Raw genomic sequence first — 18217 nt, forward strand, 5'->3', positions numbered from 1 at the left:
GAGATATTGCCAGTTGGGAAAGCAAGGGCTGTTTCATGATTTCTGCAGATTCCACAAACAATGCATCCATTTACACCTGGCTCACTCTTTTGAAAGATTTCTCAAACCACCACAATGGCTAAAAGGGATTTTTGATTTACTAAAGAGCTTAGTTCCAGAGCTCCTGACAATTGTTCACTGACACTTTCACTATGTTTTTTTTGTTCTAGCTGTTGAGTTATTACCTCAGAATTCCATAAACAAGTTTAAATAAAGTCATAGGAACAACTTGTAAAAAAGTTAAGCACACGCACACTTTGTAATGAACATATGGGAAAAAAATGATCTATGGTACTACAGAATTGGTCCTCAAATTCCAGAAGCCAAGAAGCAGAAGCACTGTGGCTCTATTATCTTACAGGAAAGGGCAGGTCTTCTCAAGTTTGCAGCGGAGGTCTGGCTCTACTGGGGAAACCACACATTACCACACAGAGGATTGTGCTCTTCTAGCACCTCCTAAACTGCTTCTTTCATGAATACTACATCTCTCTTAAGAAAAAGGCACTTGGTATGTTTAAATTTAAACTGTTGAAAATAGAAAACCCAACTCAGTTTCACCATTTAATATTAACTGCACTCTATGTGCACACTACATTCCCAAGACCCACTCCAAGAGAAACAGTTTATGTACTCCAGTGGAATAAATAGTCTGCTTTGAAAAAAGGAAGCAAGGATACATTTTTTCCTAATAAAACCAATTTTTTTAAAAAAATGATATGGCAAGTTAGGAAACTTTACACCACTTCTCAGCATTTAGAGACAGTGAAATAACAAACCTTAATGCAAAGTCACTGAGTAGGAAAAGTTGTTTAGCATAACCAGTGCACATATTCATACTTTTAGGAATGTCATACAGCAGGACTAAAACAACATTAACTACCTCCAGAGTCCAAACTTCATAAGAAGATATACAAACGCACAACGGAATAAACATAAAACCTGACTGCTGGCATAAAGAACGAGAGTGGATATGAACCCAAAGATGAGCACGAACAGCCAACATCTAAATAATCTTTAGTTAAAGACACATTTTTCTTCACTAGAACACCGCTCTGGAATTGAGATGACAGATTACTTTTTCCAACAGGGACCACACTCTTCAAGTATTATTATGTTCCTCTGCTTAATAAGAAAAATAGTTTAAGTGCTACTTTAAGAAGCCAACAAGCTGCACTAAATTATAATACTTACAAGATCTAAAGCGGATCCTCCACCCAAGTATTCCATTATTATCCATAACTTTGTGCCCTATAAATAAAGAAATATGGTGAGACTAGGCACATAAAATGGTTTGAACGTTGTAAAGAATTATTTTTACTGCACTGGAAAACACTATCACTTATTTCAAGGTACTATTTAGGTACACTGCGTTAATAACAGACCCCTCCCCAAATGCAACAGTCCACTAACTATAAAGTTATTCTTCATTATATTTGGCAAGAGACACTAACAGGCGGCAGCATTTCCTCCAAGAATGCTCAGGCTACCAAAGACAATTAATTTTATTTCCATTTCTAAGCACAATAATAGCTTTTCATATTTTATATCTACGGTGCTATTAGATGAAGCAATGTGGTTTAATAAACAGGAAAATACTTTTAAAAATCTTTTTTAGCACCACCAAAATTAAGCGAAAATATCCACTTCTTTTCAGTTCTAGGTTTTTGCACTAAAAATTAGTAACATGAAAATAAAAAGACCACACACTTTTTCAGCACACACTTGAATGAAATTTATTGAACTATATCACTTGAGTCAAAAACCACATACTGAATTGTAAGGAATTACAAAGGTTGAGTATTGTTGCGACTCGCACATGGTTACTGTCATTCAAATTAGATGCAGTGTGTTTTTTTTAATCCATTCAGTCAGTCCACTATCCTAAAAATCCCTTTTGAGTGCTATATTCTGCATGACTCTCAAAAACCCTTTCCACAGAAGTTGAGAGACTGAACACGCCCTTGGAGATACTTGTAAACAGCAACAAGAAGAAGAGGATGTAGCTGCGAGATGCAGGTACACCAGTAAGCCACAGACTAAACTGTTGCTTCAGATGGATCCAGTCATCTATAAAGCAAATCAGACAACTAAGTCCTCAGCAGCTAAGAATTATTGGTGCCATTTGAAATAGGCTCACCCGAAACAATTTTCTTGTGCATTACTTGGCTATTGCTGTATGGCTCATGTGCACGCTGCTGTAGAAAAGAGCCTTCAACCAGTAGCTAAATAACTCTTTGAAGAAGAGCTCGTCTCTTCCTACACGTTTACATGGTACCTAGCACATCTGAGACATTCCCACAGTGAAGTCATTCTGGCACTGTGAACGTGGCTCTACTACTGTAATGCAAAGCAGTCCTACATAAGGTGGTACAGGAGAAGACTAATCCTGGACCTTAGACCAAAGCAAATTAATTGTTGTCTACATAAAGATAAAAGTCCATTCAGAGGTCAGATATGATAATATCAAGATGCACCTTTCATTTGTGCATTCTTGAGAACTTGCTTCTCAGCAACTAAGCAGACCTCACTAGCACCAGTTGAAGGCCCATTTCATCCTCAACTCCCAGTTCATAAATTTAGGTGAAAGCCTAGAAATGCTTGGCATTTAATCTGTTGAGATGTCCATGTATTACAGTACCAGATCCTTCAATACTGAGTAATCACTCTGAAGTTCCATGTACAGGAAGTCAGAAGTTCTTAAGACAATCATTTGTGGATGCTGAGGTAGCCCTTAGTCTGTAGTTTCAGAAGATGGTTGGTTCATATAGAGCAAGAATCTGATGTCCAATCTACTAATATACAACTGCAAACACATTTTATTCCATTTTTTCCTACACTTCCATGAAAAAAGGCTCAAGTGTTAAGACATGAGCAAATTCTATGGGCTGCAGTTCTTGTAAATATTGGGATGGTGAAGAAAGATACCCAGTACATTCTGATTAAAAAACCATACCATTAGTAGGAAAACAACAAAAATAAGTCAATTTACAATATTACAGTATGCTGTGTAAATCTCAAGCAATTCATTTACTAGCCCAATACAGTTCCAGTTTATGATATCATTACTTTCAAAAGCCTTTCTATGCTCAATGTTGGCTTTTCCCTTACTCCATTTCCTGAAAATTTATAAAAACCTAAAGGAAACCCAACAAGCAAATAAAGGTGCAGTTTTTGAATGCACCATGTCCAGTTACTGAACAGGGTACATTTTGTTAAGACATACTGAATTTAAAAAAAACCCAGCATTTATGTTACAAGTCTATTCCAATATTATGAGATCAGCAGGGAAGGGCTCGCTAATTTTAGCACTATTCATAAAGCCCAACTTTGTAAGTTGGGAAAAAACTTGTAATGAACTCAAATTTCAGGCAAACACTGTGGTCTCACAGATATGTTTGGATGGATTTTACTGTTATTTGAAAACACTGAATAGCGAAAATGAATAAGTGCTGTGTTTTTAAAATAATGTCGCAAAGAAATCACTACTATACAGTATAACTGAGCATGTCTAATTTTCACCCAGGCATACGAGAATCCTTCTTTCCAGCTATTTTAGGCCAAGAAAATATATACATATAGAAAGCGCATGCATATGCACATGCTGTGGGGCAAGAGGCATGTCCTTGTATGTTCTTGTACTGCAGCTAGTACAACGAGGCCTCAATTGTGACTGGAGTCTCTGGGTGCTCCTACAAGTGTAAATAATAATACTACAAATTAAACCAGTAATAACTGCAGATAATTTAGAGCTGGTCTTAGTCGCGAATAAAAATGAGTAAGTGTTGGCCATGATAGGAACTACAGAATCAAACATTTGATTTCTAACTTCCAACATGAGGGTTGGTGGGAGGAGAAACACCATCAAGCAAATATTTTAGAATCATCTAGCTCCAGAGAAGATTTATATCTACAGGGGTCAGACTGAATAAGTGGAGGCACTGTCCCAAGCTTCGTCTGCTTGCATTGCTAAGAAAATGCTACATGCAGACTTGTAGCTCTTACAGGACTATTCTCCCTCTTTCTTGCAGGCTTTGATTAGAAGGGATAGTTTATAATTTTGACATTTGAATGATCAGGCTTCAGGAAAAGCCTCACTGAGATGACAGACACCTCTCAGCGGTCTATTTTTCAGCTGTCTTCCTCTCAGGGAGCCTTCACTGCATTGTTTTACACTGTCCACTTTGGAAGGTTCTCGCTACAATCATAAGTGCTTGAATCTCTCTCTCTTTTTTTTTTTTTAATAATACAATGAAAGCTTAGATCTGCAGCCCCCAGGGAAAAGTACTGGTTACCAGACAAATTCAACCCCTGTAATCTACTCTACACCATCATATAAAGGGCTAAAATTATATTACAAATTTAAAACTTATTACATGTAAAAACTTTGTTAATACAGCTGGGAGGCTGCACAATTAAGCATTCATGGATCAGAAAGTGAGAAAGTCGTTATGAAAGTGCACAACTTTTACTCTGCTTCTTCATTACAATGCAGTATTTGAGTAAATGATCTGAAGTCATCCTAGATACATTAGGGACAGACTAATGATCTCGCTCATCATAGTTAGAGACTAGTTCAAACTTTCAAAGGACAATGAGGGCACCACTAAAAGTTTAATAAAAACAACTAGGATTTCAAACTGTTATGGTTAACTCAATAGCAACTAGAAGTTTTTCTCCATGTTTCAAGGAAAATTAATGAGTAACCATTCAGATGAAGACAACTGTTTCTACTTCAAAAATGTTGGGTTGTTTAAGGGTCTGCTCCTTTGTCACAATGTCTGGAAACTGGATTCAATTTCACCTCAAGAGTCACGAAGGAAGCAGATCTTATCTTGTACTCGTAGTTTTAAAGACTAAAATGTATAATAGTTAGACAAGTTTAAAAACAAGACTGGTGGTCATCTGTCCATACTTTCAGTTTGACATGCAAGCTGTAGACCGTGTGCAGCCCATTAACTCAGTATAAGAGGAGCTTATAGAAAGAGTGTACGTAGCCCAGCAAAAGTTTAAAATACAGTAAGTCAAATCGTATGAATAAAGACACCCGTTTTCGTTTCAGTTTCTGCTCTGCAGCAGGAAGAGTCTGGAAAAACGTAATTGCAGCTAACAAGATAAAACCGGCAGCGCAATCAGAGGTGGGCCACTCCCTTCCTGCCAGTCACAAGTCTGGTTCTGCCTCCCGAGCTGCAAAAAAAACCACTGTAAGGGATCCAGTGCAGAAGAGAAGATGCCTGTTTAGAAAAAGCTTAAAATCTAAGTACACGGAGGATGAGAGGTGAGAAGGATTAAAAAAAAATTAAAAAAAAAAAATGATCCCCAATAGTTAGGTTTATTATAAAGCAATCACACAAGGTTGCAGGACAGAGGCAAAATTCTGTGTTCTCTGAGAAAAAGGGAACTCATCTGCAGTTAGTTCTCTCACTGTTCATCCCAGTCGCCCAGACTCAATTCCCCTTTTTCTATGGGAATGGAAGTGACAGCAAGCCCACGAAGTGTTAGGACCCTTGCTTATGTCATTTGCAACATTTTTCGAATAGCATCTAGGGACCAAGACTTGGTCTGTATTACTGAACTAAGCTGAACCTGTTAAAGTGTGAATTAAGCCAGTTTAAATGCATCTACATTAGGAGTGTTCACTGCAGTTTTTAAAACACTTCAATTTCATTGGTGCAAGCTTTTTAATACAGACAAACCCCAACATACAAGGAACTTCTAATGTTAGCAGTTTTCACCTTTAAGAAGGAAAAAAAAAACACATTTTAAAATAGAAACCAGTTTAGATTACCATCTATTTCATAGGCATGACTTGAAGGAAGGTGGATTGGCTAGAAAGACCCTACCCTCTATGGTTCTACTGGACATCCACGTATTCAGAACCTTCCCAGTCAGAGACTGGATACACTATGGCATTATTCTCTTTATTAGGGAACTCGAATAATGGTCAATTTAGTCTTTTTTTTTTCTGGATTTAGAAGAAAACAGCAAGTGTGGGGGTAAGGGGAACTCAACCTTTCAGTTTAGTAAGAACACGAATACAGTGCTAAAGCTTAAGGTCCAAAATAAAACTTCGGTTTCCAGGATTATTTCTGCTGATCTCTAAATACAAAATTAATATAATTTTCATCAACACAGATTCTTGTGATAACATTATTTCAATGCTTTGGGTGAAATCCTTGCCTCATTGGCTTCCATGGTGCCAGTATATCACCCTTGTTGCAACAAGAGGTGTTAAAACATATTTACATTGCTTTAAGGTTTGTTTAGACCTTTACATACAAAATCCTTTTTAGTTTACAACCACAAGCATTTTACTGTGTCTCATAGTTCCCCGGCATAGCTATCTAAAGCATCAGAAAAGCACAATCTCACCAAGGTTTTTCTGGCACAACAGCCATTTTTGGAATAAGACAATGATCTGTGGCAGATACCAAGTCATTTAAAAAGATCAGTATGAAAGTCTCGTTTCCTTCTAAAAACGCCTGTAATTACTAAAATTAAAAAGTAGAAAAAAATGTTTAATCCATTTGGCAACACTGTGCCCACTCTATGCCACTGCCAGTAACTTTCTTTCTCCCACTAAAAAGATCCCTGTAATTAGTAGTTGGGGACTAACAAAACCTTTAATTTTTTTTTCTAAACCAAGATATCATTTAAGGGGTCCTATCAGAGCTTTTCTTCTGAAATTTGTTAATTTTAAACAAAAATTGTATTGACGGAGTCCCTTTAAGGTAACAGTCTCTCTCTCACACACATCTATAGATGGATTTACTCATCTAACTGCAGGGAGCAGTCAGCCCGTGAAGCCACTGATCATGCTAGTCAAGCTGGATGAGGAAGATCTTTGTTGACCCCATTCTTAAAGGAATTTCTCAAGAAGGAGCTAGACATTAACCAAACTACAAAAAACCCTTCAGACAATATAGAGAAGTTTATTTTTTCCTGAAGAGAATTTAGGAAGTCTGAAAAGCAGCTATTAGGCTAGGATTAATCTTTAAAGACTTCAGAATTTACTGAGTCATTATAGTAATGGAAAACTGAAGGCACTCAAGCTGGAAAGGAAAATATTGCTGCAATAGTAGTTCTGTATTTGCCAGCAATTTTTGTAATAAAAATATTAAGCTAATTCCAGCCAAAAGTTTACAACTGCTAGAGCATTGAGGGAAAATCCTCCCCCCGCCCCCCTTTATACTACTGTGTGAAAAGAGGAAGATACTAAAGTGTGAAATATCAGAGGGGTAGCCGTGTTAGTCTGGATCTGTAAAAAGCAACAGTGAGTCCTGTGGCACCTTATAGACCCATGCGTTTGACGAAGTGGGTATTCACCTACGAAAGCTCATGCTCCAATACATCTGTTAGTCTATAAGGTGCCACAGGACTCTCTGTTGCTTTTTAAAGTGTGAAAGACTTGAGTAACAATGCTTAGGACAAGTTTGAGTTAGACCCTTCAAGGCTACTTCAACAGTGATGGGTGTGTTTACATTTTTTTTTTTTTAAAGCTCATGAATATAGAAGTATAAATCATATTTAGCTTTCCCAGATCTGGGGTATGTTTTTTCCCCTAATACCTACTTTTAAAAAAAATAGCATTAGTACAAAAAGATACATCTCTCCAAACTCTTTGTATATTCATGGCTTACAAAACTAACTTTTTAAAGTAAATTATTTCTATGTTTAGAGTTTGTGAAAACTATGCACCATGGAGAAATCTGGCACAGGACTCAAAAGTAGAGTATTTTCACCAACACACTTATCTTTATCTGTTTGCTCTTCAGGGCAAACATCTGGCCTTCTGGGTGCCTAAAGCTCAGAAGACTAAGTTTGGCAGATTCACGGCTGGATGATACTCAGGATATAGGGGAAATAAGGAACTGGGGGCAGACTGCTACACCAGTACCCATAAAATTGCTCTAATGGGGGCTTTCCCAGCTGGATTCACAGCCAGTTGGGGGAAGAACCTGCTGCTGCTAAGACAACAGAGCATGAGTAGGCAAGCTCGGAGCCTTATTGCTATACACCAGTAATTACACCCTTTAAGAACAAGGCAGCTGAAGACAACCATACTGATGACGTGTATCCACTTCTGATGGGGGAAAACAAGCCCATGGAATAGGGAACAGCCAAGGCTTTATCTTTGGGTCAAACCGAGCATCAGCTCCTTGGCGTACACGATTTTTAAAAGCCATAGGTATTTAGTAGGCAAGTTAGATTAGGATGTTTTGGCAATTTAAACCAAAAGAAAAAACCTGAACACTACGTAAGAACTAGTTCTCCAAGTAACCTGCTCCTATATCAACGCTCTTAAAAAGAGACAGAGCTCATACAATAATGCAACATCTCGAAGAAACCAGTTACTGTCTTTGGAACAATCTGAATTTCAAGAATGCCCTAAACACAGAGTCTGAGCTAACCTGCTGGCTTTACTAAAAAGAGCACTCCTTTAGAATGCTGCCAATGGCTTCAGTCTTAAAAATGACCTTGGTAACATTAAAAACAAAAACAAAAACATCCCATTTCTGTCTAAAAATTTTGTACCTATTATAGGTCACTAAGTAACATTTAGTAAATCTGAAAAGTAAGCAGAAGAGAGATTTCCCTAACTTTCCTCTAGTTTGTTTATTTTGTGCATTTGACAGCACTTTGTGTATAGATAGTTCTGCTGTTTTGCTAATGGTCACTTCCTGTCTCACGCACTAGCTGAAAACAGCACCCATGCACTACTCATGTACACACTCTTCCTAAAACTTTGATTAGTATTTACCTGTAACAACAGAGCTTCTGTAGCATCAAAATTTTGCCTATGAGGGCATCTTTTCTTCCCGAGCACCAGACCAAATGAACAAGTGGCTTGGGGAGAGAAGGAACACATCTGAGAGAGCCCCTACAGGGCCATGGAATGTGAGACCCCTATATGGGGCAAAGAATCCCAGAGGCCAAGTGCAACAGTAGGAGCAGGAGAGATCCTCTGCCCAGCTCCCTTCACAGGACCCAGAATCCTGGCCTGGGTGAGATAGTAGCGATCTTCTGTCTCAAAGCCAACTCCTGCAGCAAGAGCAGCCAGGCAGAGAGACAAGTATATGGGGGGCGAGAGGGGAAGAGAAACGGGGTCGGGGGACAGGCAGGAGCATCACTCACTGGGAGATACAGAGGAAGTGGGAAGGAAGTTTCAGTGTTGTAGTGCTGCCTGCCAAGGTCGATGAAAGGGGAGACACCTGTAGACAACCCAAAGTTGTTGGGGGGCGGCAAGCCCCAGCACATTTTTTTTTTTTTTTTTACTGTGGCTCTGGGACATTCCAAAAGACCCTTCAAAAAACATTGGCAGCAGGATCAGAAAACCTGAAAGAAGACCCACAGCGGAATACTGATAAGGTGCTTTATCCACTGCCAGAAAACTTATTAGTCTTTTTTCCAAAAAAATTCCAGTTGACAGGACAGTGCTTCTTTAACTTTGAATTTTCTTAAATTGCGGCTTTCAAAACAATGAAAAGACAGGATAAGACTTCCCCAGTGAACTTGGAGCAATGGTATACATTACCTTTAAATACGAGCCATAGTATTTTGTTACATAAGGACTATCACACTGACTTAAGACCGTTATCTCTTGCTGTATGTCCTCTATTTCATCTTCCGCTTCCTCAAGGTCTATGATTTTTATAGCAACCACTTGCTGCGTTCGATTATCAATTCCTTTAAAGACTTCACCAAATGAGCCTTTTCCAATGCGTTCTAATTTTGTGAACAGTTCTTCCGGGTCTGCTCTATAGTTCTAGAAAAAAAGAAAGGAAAGGAAAGATTGTAAACAAGTTGTTTTACTTATTGTCACAGACTAACCCTCCTCATTCCCCAAAAAGCAGATCACCCACATTCCCCCGCCACTAGCATTGGTCAAGTTATGTGGTATTGCTATGCATTAATACACTGTTATCAGAAAATTAAGCTTAACTTCTGTTGACCTACTAAATTACAGTATATCTTGTGCATTAAAGGCAAGGGCCTAATCATCTGCTCCTATAAGCAACAGACAGGAAGGAGCCAGGCAGGCAGGAAAATTAACCTCTGAATTTCCTCACAAAGCATCCCCTAAAGTGAAAGGAAGTGTTGGCACTATGTGAATTTCCAACGGTATAGTCATGCAACAGGCTGGGGAAAAAGTCTAGAAGTCCAGGGCAAGTAGAAGTGCTATCATCAATATCTGGGAAAATAAAAAGGGAACTGCCTTCAGGACAGTCTACCACTGCAATGAACTTAAACAAGATCATGCCAATATATGGAACAAAGCACATCTGATGCAGGTAGGATACATGGCCCCAGTGTATATGTTTCTAGCCAGATCAGGCTATTCTCTACTAGCTTCAAAGGGAACCAGGAACCAAAATCATCATCTCCAGTCTCAGACAACAGGTAGCACCAGAGGGTAAGGGATAGCTCAGTGGTTTGAGCATTGGCCTACTAAACCCATGGTTGTGAGTTCAATCCTTGAGGGGGCCACTTAGGGATCTGTGGCAAAAATCAGTACTTGGTCCTGCTAGTGAAGGCAGGGAGCTGGACTCGATGACCTTTTGAGGTCCCTTCCAGTTCTATGAGATATACCTATCTCCATATATATTTATTTTTGACTAGACTAGTGCTACTTTGAATGATCACATCTAGATTTCACACAAGGTAGACCACAGCATTACACTATATTCTTGTCTTTGAGATAGTTATTTAGTCTTAGTTCTGAGTCTTTAAACTGGGTGCAAGAGTGACATTTTATATTGCACTTGAGAACAAAACTAAACATACAACCAAGTCACAGACAAACTAAAAAAAACCCAAAAGTAGATTGCCAGTACAATCACCAAAAACAGAATAAGAAGGATATCTTCAGATAGTCCCAACAACATTTCATTAAGTCAGAATAAGATCACAGTCCAAACACTGGGATGGCCATGTTTTCTTGTCAGTCAACCAAATCTGAAGCATTGGGTGCTTGTGGAAAAGTGACTGGAGACTTTTCTCCTAGCCAGCCATACAAAACTACAGCAGGGCTTCAAGAGATAGTGCTGTGGTGACCAACAACTGCACTGTCTGTTGCTTCTCACATGCTGGAGGCCGTTTGGGTGCTCCCATGCATAGGTGTGACAGTCTTACAGAAAGCATTTAGATGTGGTCGTGAGGCAAAGCCTCTCTCTTTGGTGAACATAGAAATTGCCATAGTGGATCACACCCAAGGCCTGTCTGTTATTATTTATTACCATAAAGCCTATATAGCCCTAGTCATGGACCAGGTCCCCACTGTGCTAGGAGCAAACACAGAACAAAGATAGATTGTAAACTCTTTGGAGCAGGAACTATAACATCTAGTCCAGCATCCTGTCTCTGATAGTGGCCAGCAACAGGTGCTTCAGAGGAAGGTGCAAAACCTGCAGTAGGCAGATGTTGTATAATCTGCCTCCCCACAAGAGGTCTCATCCTGGTCCCTAAGGGTATGTCTACACTGCAGCTGGGAGCAAGACTCCCAACCTGGATAGACAGACTCATGCTAGCAAGACTCAAGTTGGCATGCTAAGAATAGCTGCAGATTTTGTGGCACCAGTGGAGGCTCAGAAGAGCCACCCAAGTTCAAGCCCACCCCAACCCCTTGGTCCGACGAGCCTGTGGGGCTAGCCAGAGCCTCTGCCAGTGTCACAACATCCACACAGTTATTTTCAGCTTGCTAGCGCAAGCCCCACTAACACAAGTCTGTCTACCTGGGTTGGGAAGCTCACCCCCAATGGCAGTGTGGACAGAAGCAATCTCTAACTACTAGGGTAAGCCTGAAAGCATGAGGTTTAAAGACAACATTTTCAAAGGGATACTAATAATGACAACTCTGGATATTCTTGCTATCCCTATAAATGTTCAAACCTTTTTTGAACCTTGCTACATTCTTGGTACACTTCCTATGGCAGTGATTTCCACAGTCCAATTTTTCACACAATGCATATTTCTTTCTGATCAGTTATCAGATTACTATAATATGGAGACTAAGGAATCCATGAAAAGGAGAAAGGAGGCCCCATTTACTCCCATTCAAAACCTCTCTGGATGTTAATAAGGCCATCCTCTGTTGCAGAAGAAACACTAAACCAGAGACCAAGGACTAAGGTGTCAACGGGTAAAATGCTCTGGACAAGCTTCCCATTGAGCCGCTGCCTTAGTTTTCTTCCACACTCATCACTTTTTACCCCTTTTACTTGGTACATCAAATCACCATCCTCCTCTGATTCACATCCCTCCTGAAAAACTCACTTCTTCAAAGCCTGTCAGCACGAATCCATGACTAAAAATACAGGTGAATCTAAAATTTACAAAAAGAGATAAAATCTGGAGCATGTAAAAATGCATTTCCATTTAGATATAAATGCTGATAGCATCAAAAAGGAGTTTAGTTCTATATTAGATTTAAAAAGCAATTTGCAAGCAGCAGTTTTATAGGGTGACCAGACAGCAAGTGTGAAAAATCGGGATGGGGGTGGGGGGGTTAATAGGAGCCTATATAAGAAAAAGACCCAAAATTCGTGATTGTCCCTATAAAATCAGGACATCTGGTCACCCTAAGATTTTATCTCCCACTTTGACCAGCTGCAGCCTTATTTCGTATACCTGTATCTTTTCCACCCTCTTATTATTCCGTGGTTTTCTGTCCTTTGTGTCCAAGTTTAGGCTGCAAGTTCCACAGGGCCAGGACATCATCACTATATCTGCCTGTAAAACCCCATGCACTCATCTATTGCTACATGGAATAGGAAGTCCTGTAGTTTGCCTCTTAAATTGGGTTGGTGGCGGTGGTTTGTCTACATGCATATTTCTGTTAGAAATATGGGTTCTCATGCAGGTTTCACAAAGATTTCAGCTCCTTTAATGTGACTAAGAAACGCCGCATTTCTAAAACTCTGTACGGGACCTGTTACTAGGTGGCCACAAAGTATAAGCCAGTATTATCAGTGTAGCCAACTTAGGAAAAGGCTTTAAGTGGCATGTCAGGAACCCTATTGCAAGGACTGCCTTCAGGGCTTCCCATGAGCCACAGTGAAAGTTGTTTGAATATTATTTTTGTTATAATCTTAACCTAAGATAGATATCGTGAGGGAGGAGGAAGTCCAGGCTTTTGAGTAAAGGAATATTTGGTGGATGAAAATGGGATCAGCGCTTATTCTGAGATTTCAGGGAAGTCCTGTGCCTCATCATTGTTGCTGAAGAGGCATATAAACCAGTTTCCCTATTCTCTCTCTCTCTCTATATATATAAATACTTTATTTTAATTTTTATTCTGATGAGAATTGTTCTTTGTCTCCCCCTGCTGGACACAATTATTTGGTCTTATGATGGTAAAACACTGAGTGAACCATAATAACTAGGTCTATATTTCTTTTTAAAAGTACTTGATTAAAATTTCTCTTTTTGGTACTTTCAAGTAAATATGGTGATAGTCAGGAACAACTGATGGTATTCTAGTTGACTGACAGATTTAACCCAGTGATTACCAGGTTGTTTTTTTTTGGTAGAGACCCGCTTTGAGTGCACTAGTGTAGTGTACCCAGTCTGCCAAATTTCCTACAAACTGAGACTGGTGACATGAGAAATGAACTACATTTTATTTTTAAGTAAGAAACTGGAACAAGAACACATTAGCTTCCCAGGTGTTGTAATTTTGTTTTTTTGTTATAGTTTCCCACCCAATCCATCAACAAAATTTCTCCTTCCCTTAATTCTCTCCACCTGTTTTCCAGATTGCAGCAGCAGCACCACCACAAAGGGAGAAGGAGAGCCTCAGAAAGAAGTGTGCCAACAGCAGGAGCTGGGAGCCTCCTTCACCTGCTTGGCAGGAGGCAGAAACAGTAGTGGGAGGAACCCCGAAGCCACCTTCCACCCAGCCAGGAGGCAGATAGCTCCTGGTGAAGGTATTTCACTGTATGGCAAGCACTTCTAAGTGTCACAGTCCCTACCATCAGGGGTTTAGCTGTGTACACATGCAGCTTTGAGTCTAATGGATCGGACACCTTACATGAAACAAGCTGGGTTGTCCGCCTAGTACCTAGCAAGCAGGTTTGAATGAGTAAAAGCTACTTCAGATTCCAAGGATTAGGTGGCCATGAAGAATGAATTGCCTACTTATGCCTGGAAGTCGACAAGCAAGGTCAAGGAGGCACAGTGGCAAGACAGAATAGGAAAACTTGTATTATATTTAGTCTGTGGATAAAAAAAATCAATTTTAACCTTGGACTTCTGCATCCAAGCAGGCAGTCTTATTTCACTTGACTATCACAATGCAAATGTTCTCTATTTTATAATTAAGGTTCCATTCATATTTCTATTTCCAGTGGGTTATGTCTAGGATACAAAAGATGTACGTTTTGCACAGGAATATCTGAAGTCTAGATTTCCGTGAAAGTCTCATCTGGTCACAAAATAGTGACACTCACTTGTTTTGTACTCTTGTAACTCAAAAAGATAGTCTCTGGCAGGGAATCAGTCTATAATGTAAATACTTTAGATATTTTGGAAGAAGACAGCTGACACAGTAAGTTTTAGAATCTGAAAGAGAAAGGAAATAGCCTAGGCCTCAGAGCAGTTAGCAGAAGTTTTATTTTGCCCATGAGAGACTGACAGATAGCAAATCCTTTACAGCAGGAAAAGCCATTTTCCTAACTCCACCAGCTGGAAGGAGACATCAGCCAGTCTGGGCTGCCATATGAGAACACAGAATTCAAACAGAACTCTGGTGCACAATATAATTATACACACATTTAAAAAAAATCATCTGATGCCCATTGGCCCAAGAACTAGAGTTGGGTCCATACTAGAGAAGTTGCTGAAAGATTTCCACCAGTGCAACTTTAGGTTCATCTAAACAGACAGCAGACAAACTCCTTCTATAATGAGGCAATCTTCACAAGTCACTTCACCTCTGTGCCTCCATTTCCCATCTGTAAAACAATGCTGACGCTCTTTTGTGATTGAGGGATGAAAAACTCTGTATAAATATTACCAACTCCTTAGTTCACATCTGAGTCTTGTCTGGGCTGAGTCCGTCAGATAACCTACACCATCCATAACGGAGTTGCAATCACACCCTAAGAGCCCCAGTCTTGCATTATGATCCACACAGGTGAAGCAATGAGGTGAATGGAGTTCACCAGTGCTCCCCCTAAGGCATTCAAATGGCAGAACCTGACAAAATGGAGACAGAGCTGGGTGTCACCTGGACATTGGAGGCAATGCAGTAGAATGTGTCTACTATCTCAGTGACCTGACAAAAACAGAGCATGAGAGAATCAACACAGAAGCTTGATCACCCAATACTAAGAAGCTCTGTATCACAGACAAGTTTAACACCAGACTGAATGGGTCACAAACCCGAGACTTGATGTACAACTAAAGCTGCCTCACTACAAATCCTTGATAACCTTCCCTCCAAAAAGGGGATTCAAGAGAGTAAAGAGATTGAAGAGACGTTAACATCAAGAGATGGTTTCTTCAGTAGAGGATGATCATCATCCTCTTAAGCAATACTTACTCATTGCCCTCAGAGAGGGATCACAAAAATTCCCTTCAATATCAGGTTCAGCACCAGCCAAAAAAAGATAAGGGTCCAGCTTTCTGAAGCTCCCCAGGCACTTTCCAAGATCACTGTGAGCATCACCTGCTGTTTTCCCCCTCCCTCAATAGTGTTATCCTACCACAAAGACATTCACTCTGGATCGAAGTATTCTTACGCATGCAGCAACTTAAATACTTCCACTAATGTTGAATACTTGGTTGTTACCAAGCGGAGACAACCTGGATTAACAAGGCTAGCCATCTGGAACAGTTTAGCTGATCCACATTTTTGCATTGGCTACAGCTGAAGTGAAGAAGTCCTTCTTCCCCTTCAGTACAGCCATGGCATAGAACTTCAAAATTTCCCTATCAGAACCAGTCAGACTCAGCCTGACATTTTTCTACTGGCACTCCAACTGCCTTCCCATGCATTTTAGGGTCAGATCACTTGCATATTATGGTGACCTATGAGGATGAAACATGGGAAGAGACTGCTTAGGAGAGAAGATTATAATATTGTTCTACCAGACCATTAATAGTGTGCGGCTTATCTACAAAACACTGTTCTTCCTCAGAGCCATCTGAAACCCAGACTTGTACCACAAGTAGTCAAGACTTCTACTTTCTGTCTCACAAAAGAGACCTGCCTAGCATCATGCTAGAAAATCTGTTTGGCCTCAGAGATTGTGATCTACTGAATCACCAACACCATTTCCTGAAGTACCTTGGTTTTGCTTCCTCTTGTGGGTGGAGGAGGGGGAACTCCCATCAGTCTAGAACTGGCCAGCTAAGACCCTGCTTTTGCTCAGGAGATCAGACAAGGCAACAGCTGGAGATAGCACAGCTCCAGGCCTCAGTGCTTGGAAGGACAGTATTCTGCTTCATTCAGTTATTGCAATTCCAGTATACTGCACTTCAGAGAACAGTTGCTTAGTAAGTTTCCCTTCACTGACAGTACATAGAAGTGTGGCGTGGAAGACAACCCACACAACAAATCTCTAAAGGGAAGCAGTCCAAATGAATTAAAATAGGCTATCTTCACCAAGTGCACAAGAGTTCAAAGAAGGGAGGTGTCTCCACCTACTAACAAGACTACTTGAAATGGACCTGTGAACCAGACCATGGCTAGATGAAGCTAGCAACCTTTCCCTATCAACTTGTTAAAAGCAAGGAAAAACAAACAAACTCACAATAGACTAGAAAAAGCAGCTTCTAGATTTGGGGTACATTTCTGGAAAAAGTCAAATGCCTCATGATGTAAAGTAAATGTGCCTCCATGCTGCAATCTTTTCTATTTACTTCTCCAAACCTTCTTTCCATGCCTAACAACTCCTGCTATTACACAATGTTCCAGATGTATGGCCATGCACACTATCACCTTCTTGACAAGCTCCAGAGGAATTCAAGCTCTTAAGCCTCTCCAAGCAACATAAACAGTTGTCAGTAAACAACTAGCTGCTCTCCCGGTCAAAAGTCAATTGACACCAATATATTTATCAAGAAACACAAATGCCAAGGATCTGGGCAATAGTTTTCCACAGTGTTAACCTCATTAATCCTAGATAGTAAAGCAGTTCTTAAGCTGATACTTTCAAAAACATTCTAAAATTCAGATCATTACGTGTCCTTTAAAACTCTGACAGCTACTGAAATTCAAGATTTAGAATCCTGGAATATCAGGGTTGGAAGGGACTTCAGGAGGTCATTTAGTCCAACCCCCTGCTCAAAGCAGGGCCAATCCCCAGACAGATTTTTACGCCAGTTCCCTTGGTTTAGCAGACCAATGCTCAAACCACTGAGCTATCCCCCCCCCCATGTATATTCATAGCATCTGAGATATTCCTTCTAAATTTCAGTTTGAATTAAATGTATTCATGCTAGATTATAAATTTAATATATTTGGAATACAGTTTTATAATCAAAATGTAATTACTCTTTCACAAGATATTTCTAAACACCAAAAGTCAATTACCCCAATGCTGCTAACCAGGAATGTATTTTGCATAAGCAATGTGTGTCAGAAAATCAGTTCCTAGTACTACTGGGACCAAGGAAGAAAGCACAGGACATTTACCATAGTTTCAGTCCATGCCAATATAAATAGAACATGTATGACAGAAGACAGAAGAGGAGGTATAATGTCTAAGAAACTAATTTTTTTTTTAAATTAAATTCTCTGGTTTCTACTTCTCTAAAACCCCAGACATACAGGTCACAGGTTCTGGTTTTCTTTTTAAAAAGCAGCATTCCTCCTATTATGAAAAAAATCCAACAGTTTATTAAAATGCGCAGTCTAACTTGCAAAGAAATATGATTGTGTGATAATCCCAGCTTGCCAAATTGTTCCCCCTTAGGAAGCAAGCTGATAATCATGAAGCTTTGTTTCTTCTGGTTCTAGAAGGCTAAAAATTCTGATGGAATTTTCCAACCCTCAATCTTGCTGTCAAATCTTCCCCAGGATCGGGACACTATGGAATCTGGCAGAGTCACAGGTACAAAATGAAAGCCTGCTCTTATTACATGACTTGTACTATTTTTCATCACATTTGGAGTAAGAGGAGCATGAATGTGCATCTTTCATACAGAGAGAATACCATAAGAACCTAACTCATTGGAA

General features: G+C 39.8%; 1 protein-coding gene across 3 annotated transcripts in view; it reads right to left on the reverse strand.

Annotated features, from left to right (window-relative positions):
• STK26 (serine/threonine kinase 26) overlaps positions 1-18217 on the reverse strand; it is a 61345-nt gene that overhangs the window by 11515 nt on the left and 31613 nt on the right. For all 3 annotated transcript variants that reach the window (XM_065556766.1, XM_065556765.1, XM_065556767.1), the window contains exons 3-4: positions 9572-9802; positions 1231-1287 (exon numbers count right to left, since the gene is read on the reverse strand). In XM_065556766.1, coding sequence (XP_065412838.1) covers positions 1231-1287; positions 9572-9802 — 288 coding nt within the window. The remainder of the gene's footprint in view (positions 1-1230; positions 1288-9571; positions 9803-18217) is intronic.

The sequence above is a fragment of the Chrysemys picta genome, chromosome 9 (genome assembly GCF_011386835.1).
Source record: "Chrysemys picta bellii isolate R12L10 chromosome 9, ASM1138683v2, whole genome shotgun sequence".
In the NCBI taxonomy this organism is placed as follows: domain Eukaryota; kingdom Metazoa; phylum Chordata; order Testudines; family Emydidae; genus Chrysemys; species Chrysemys picta.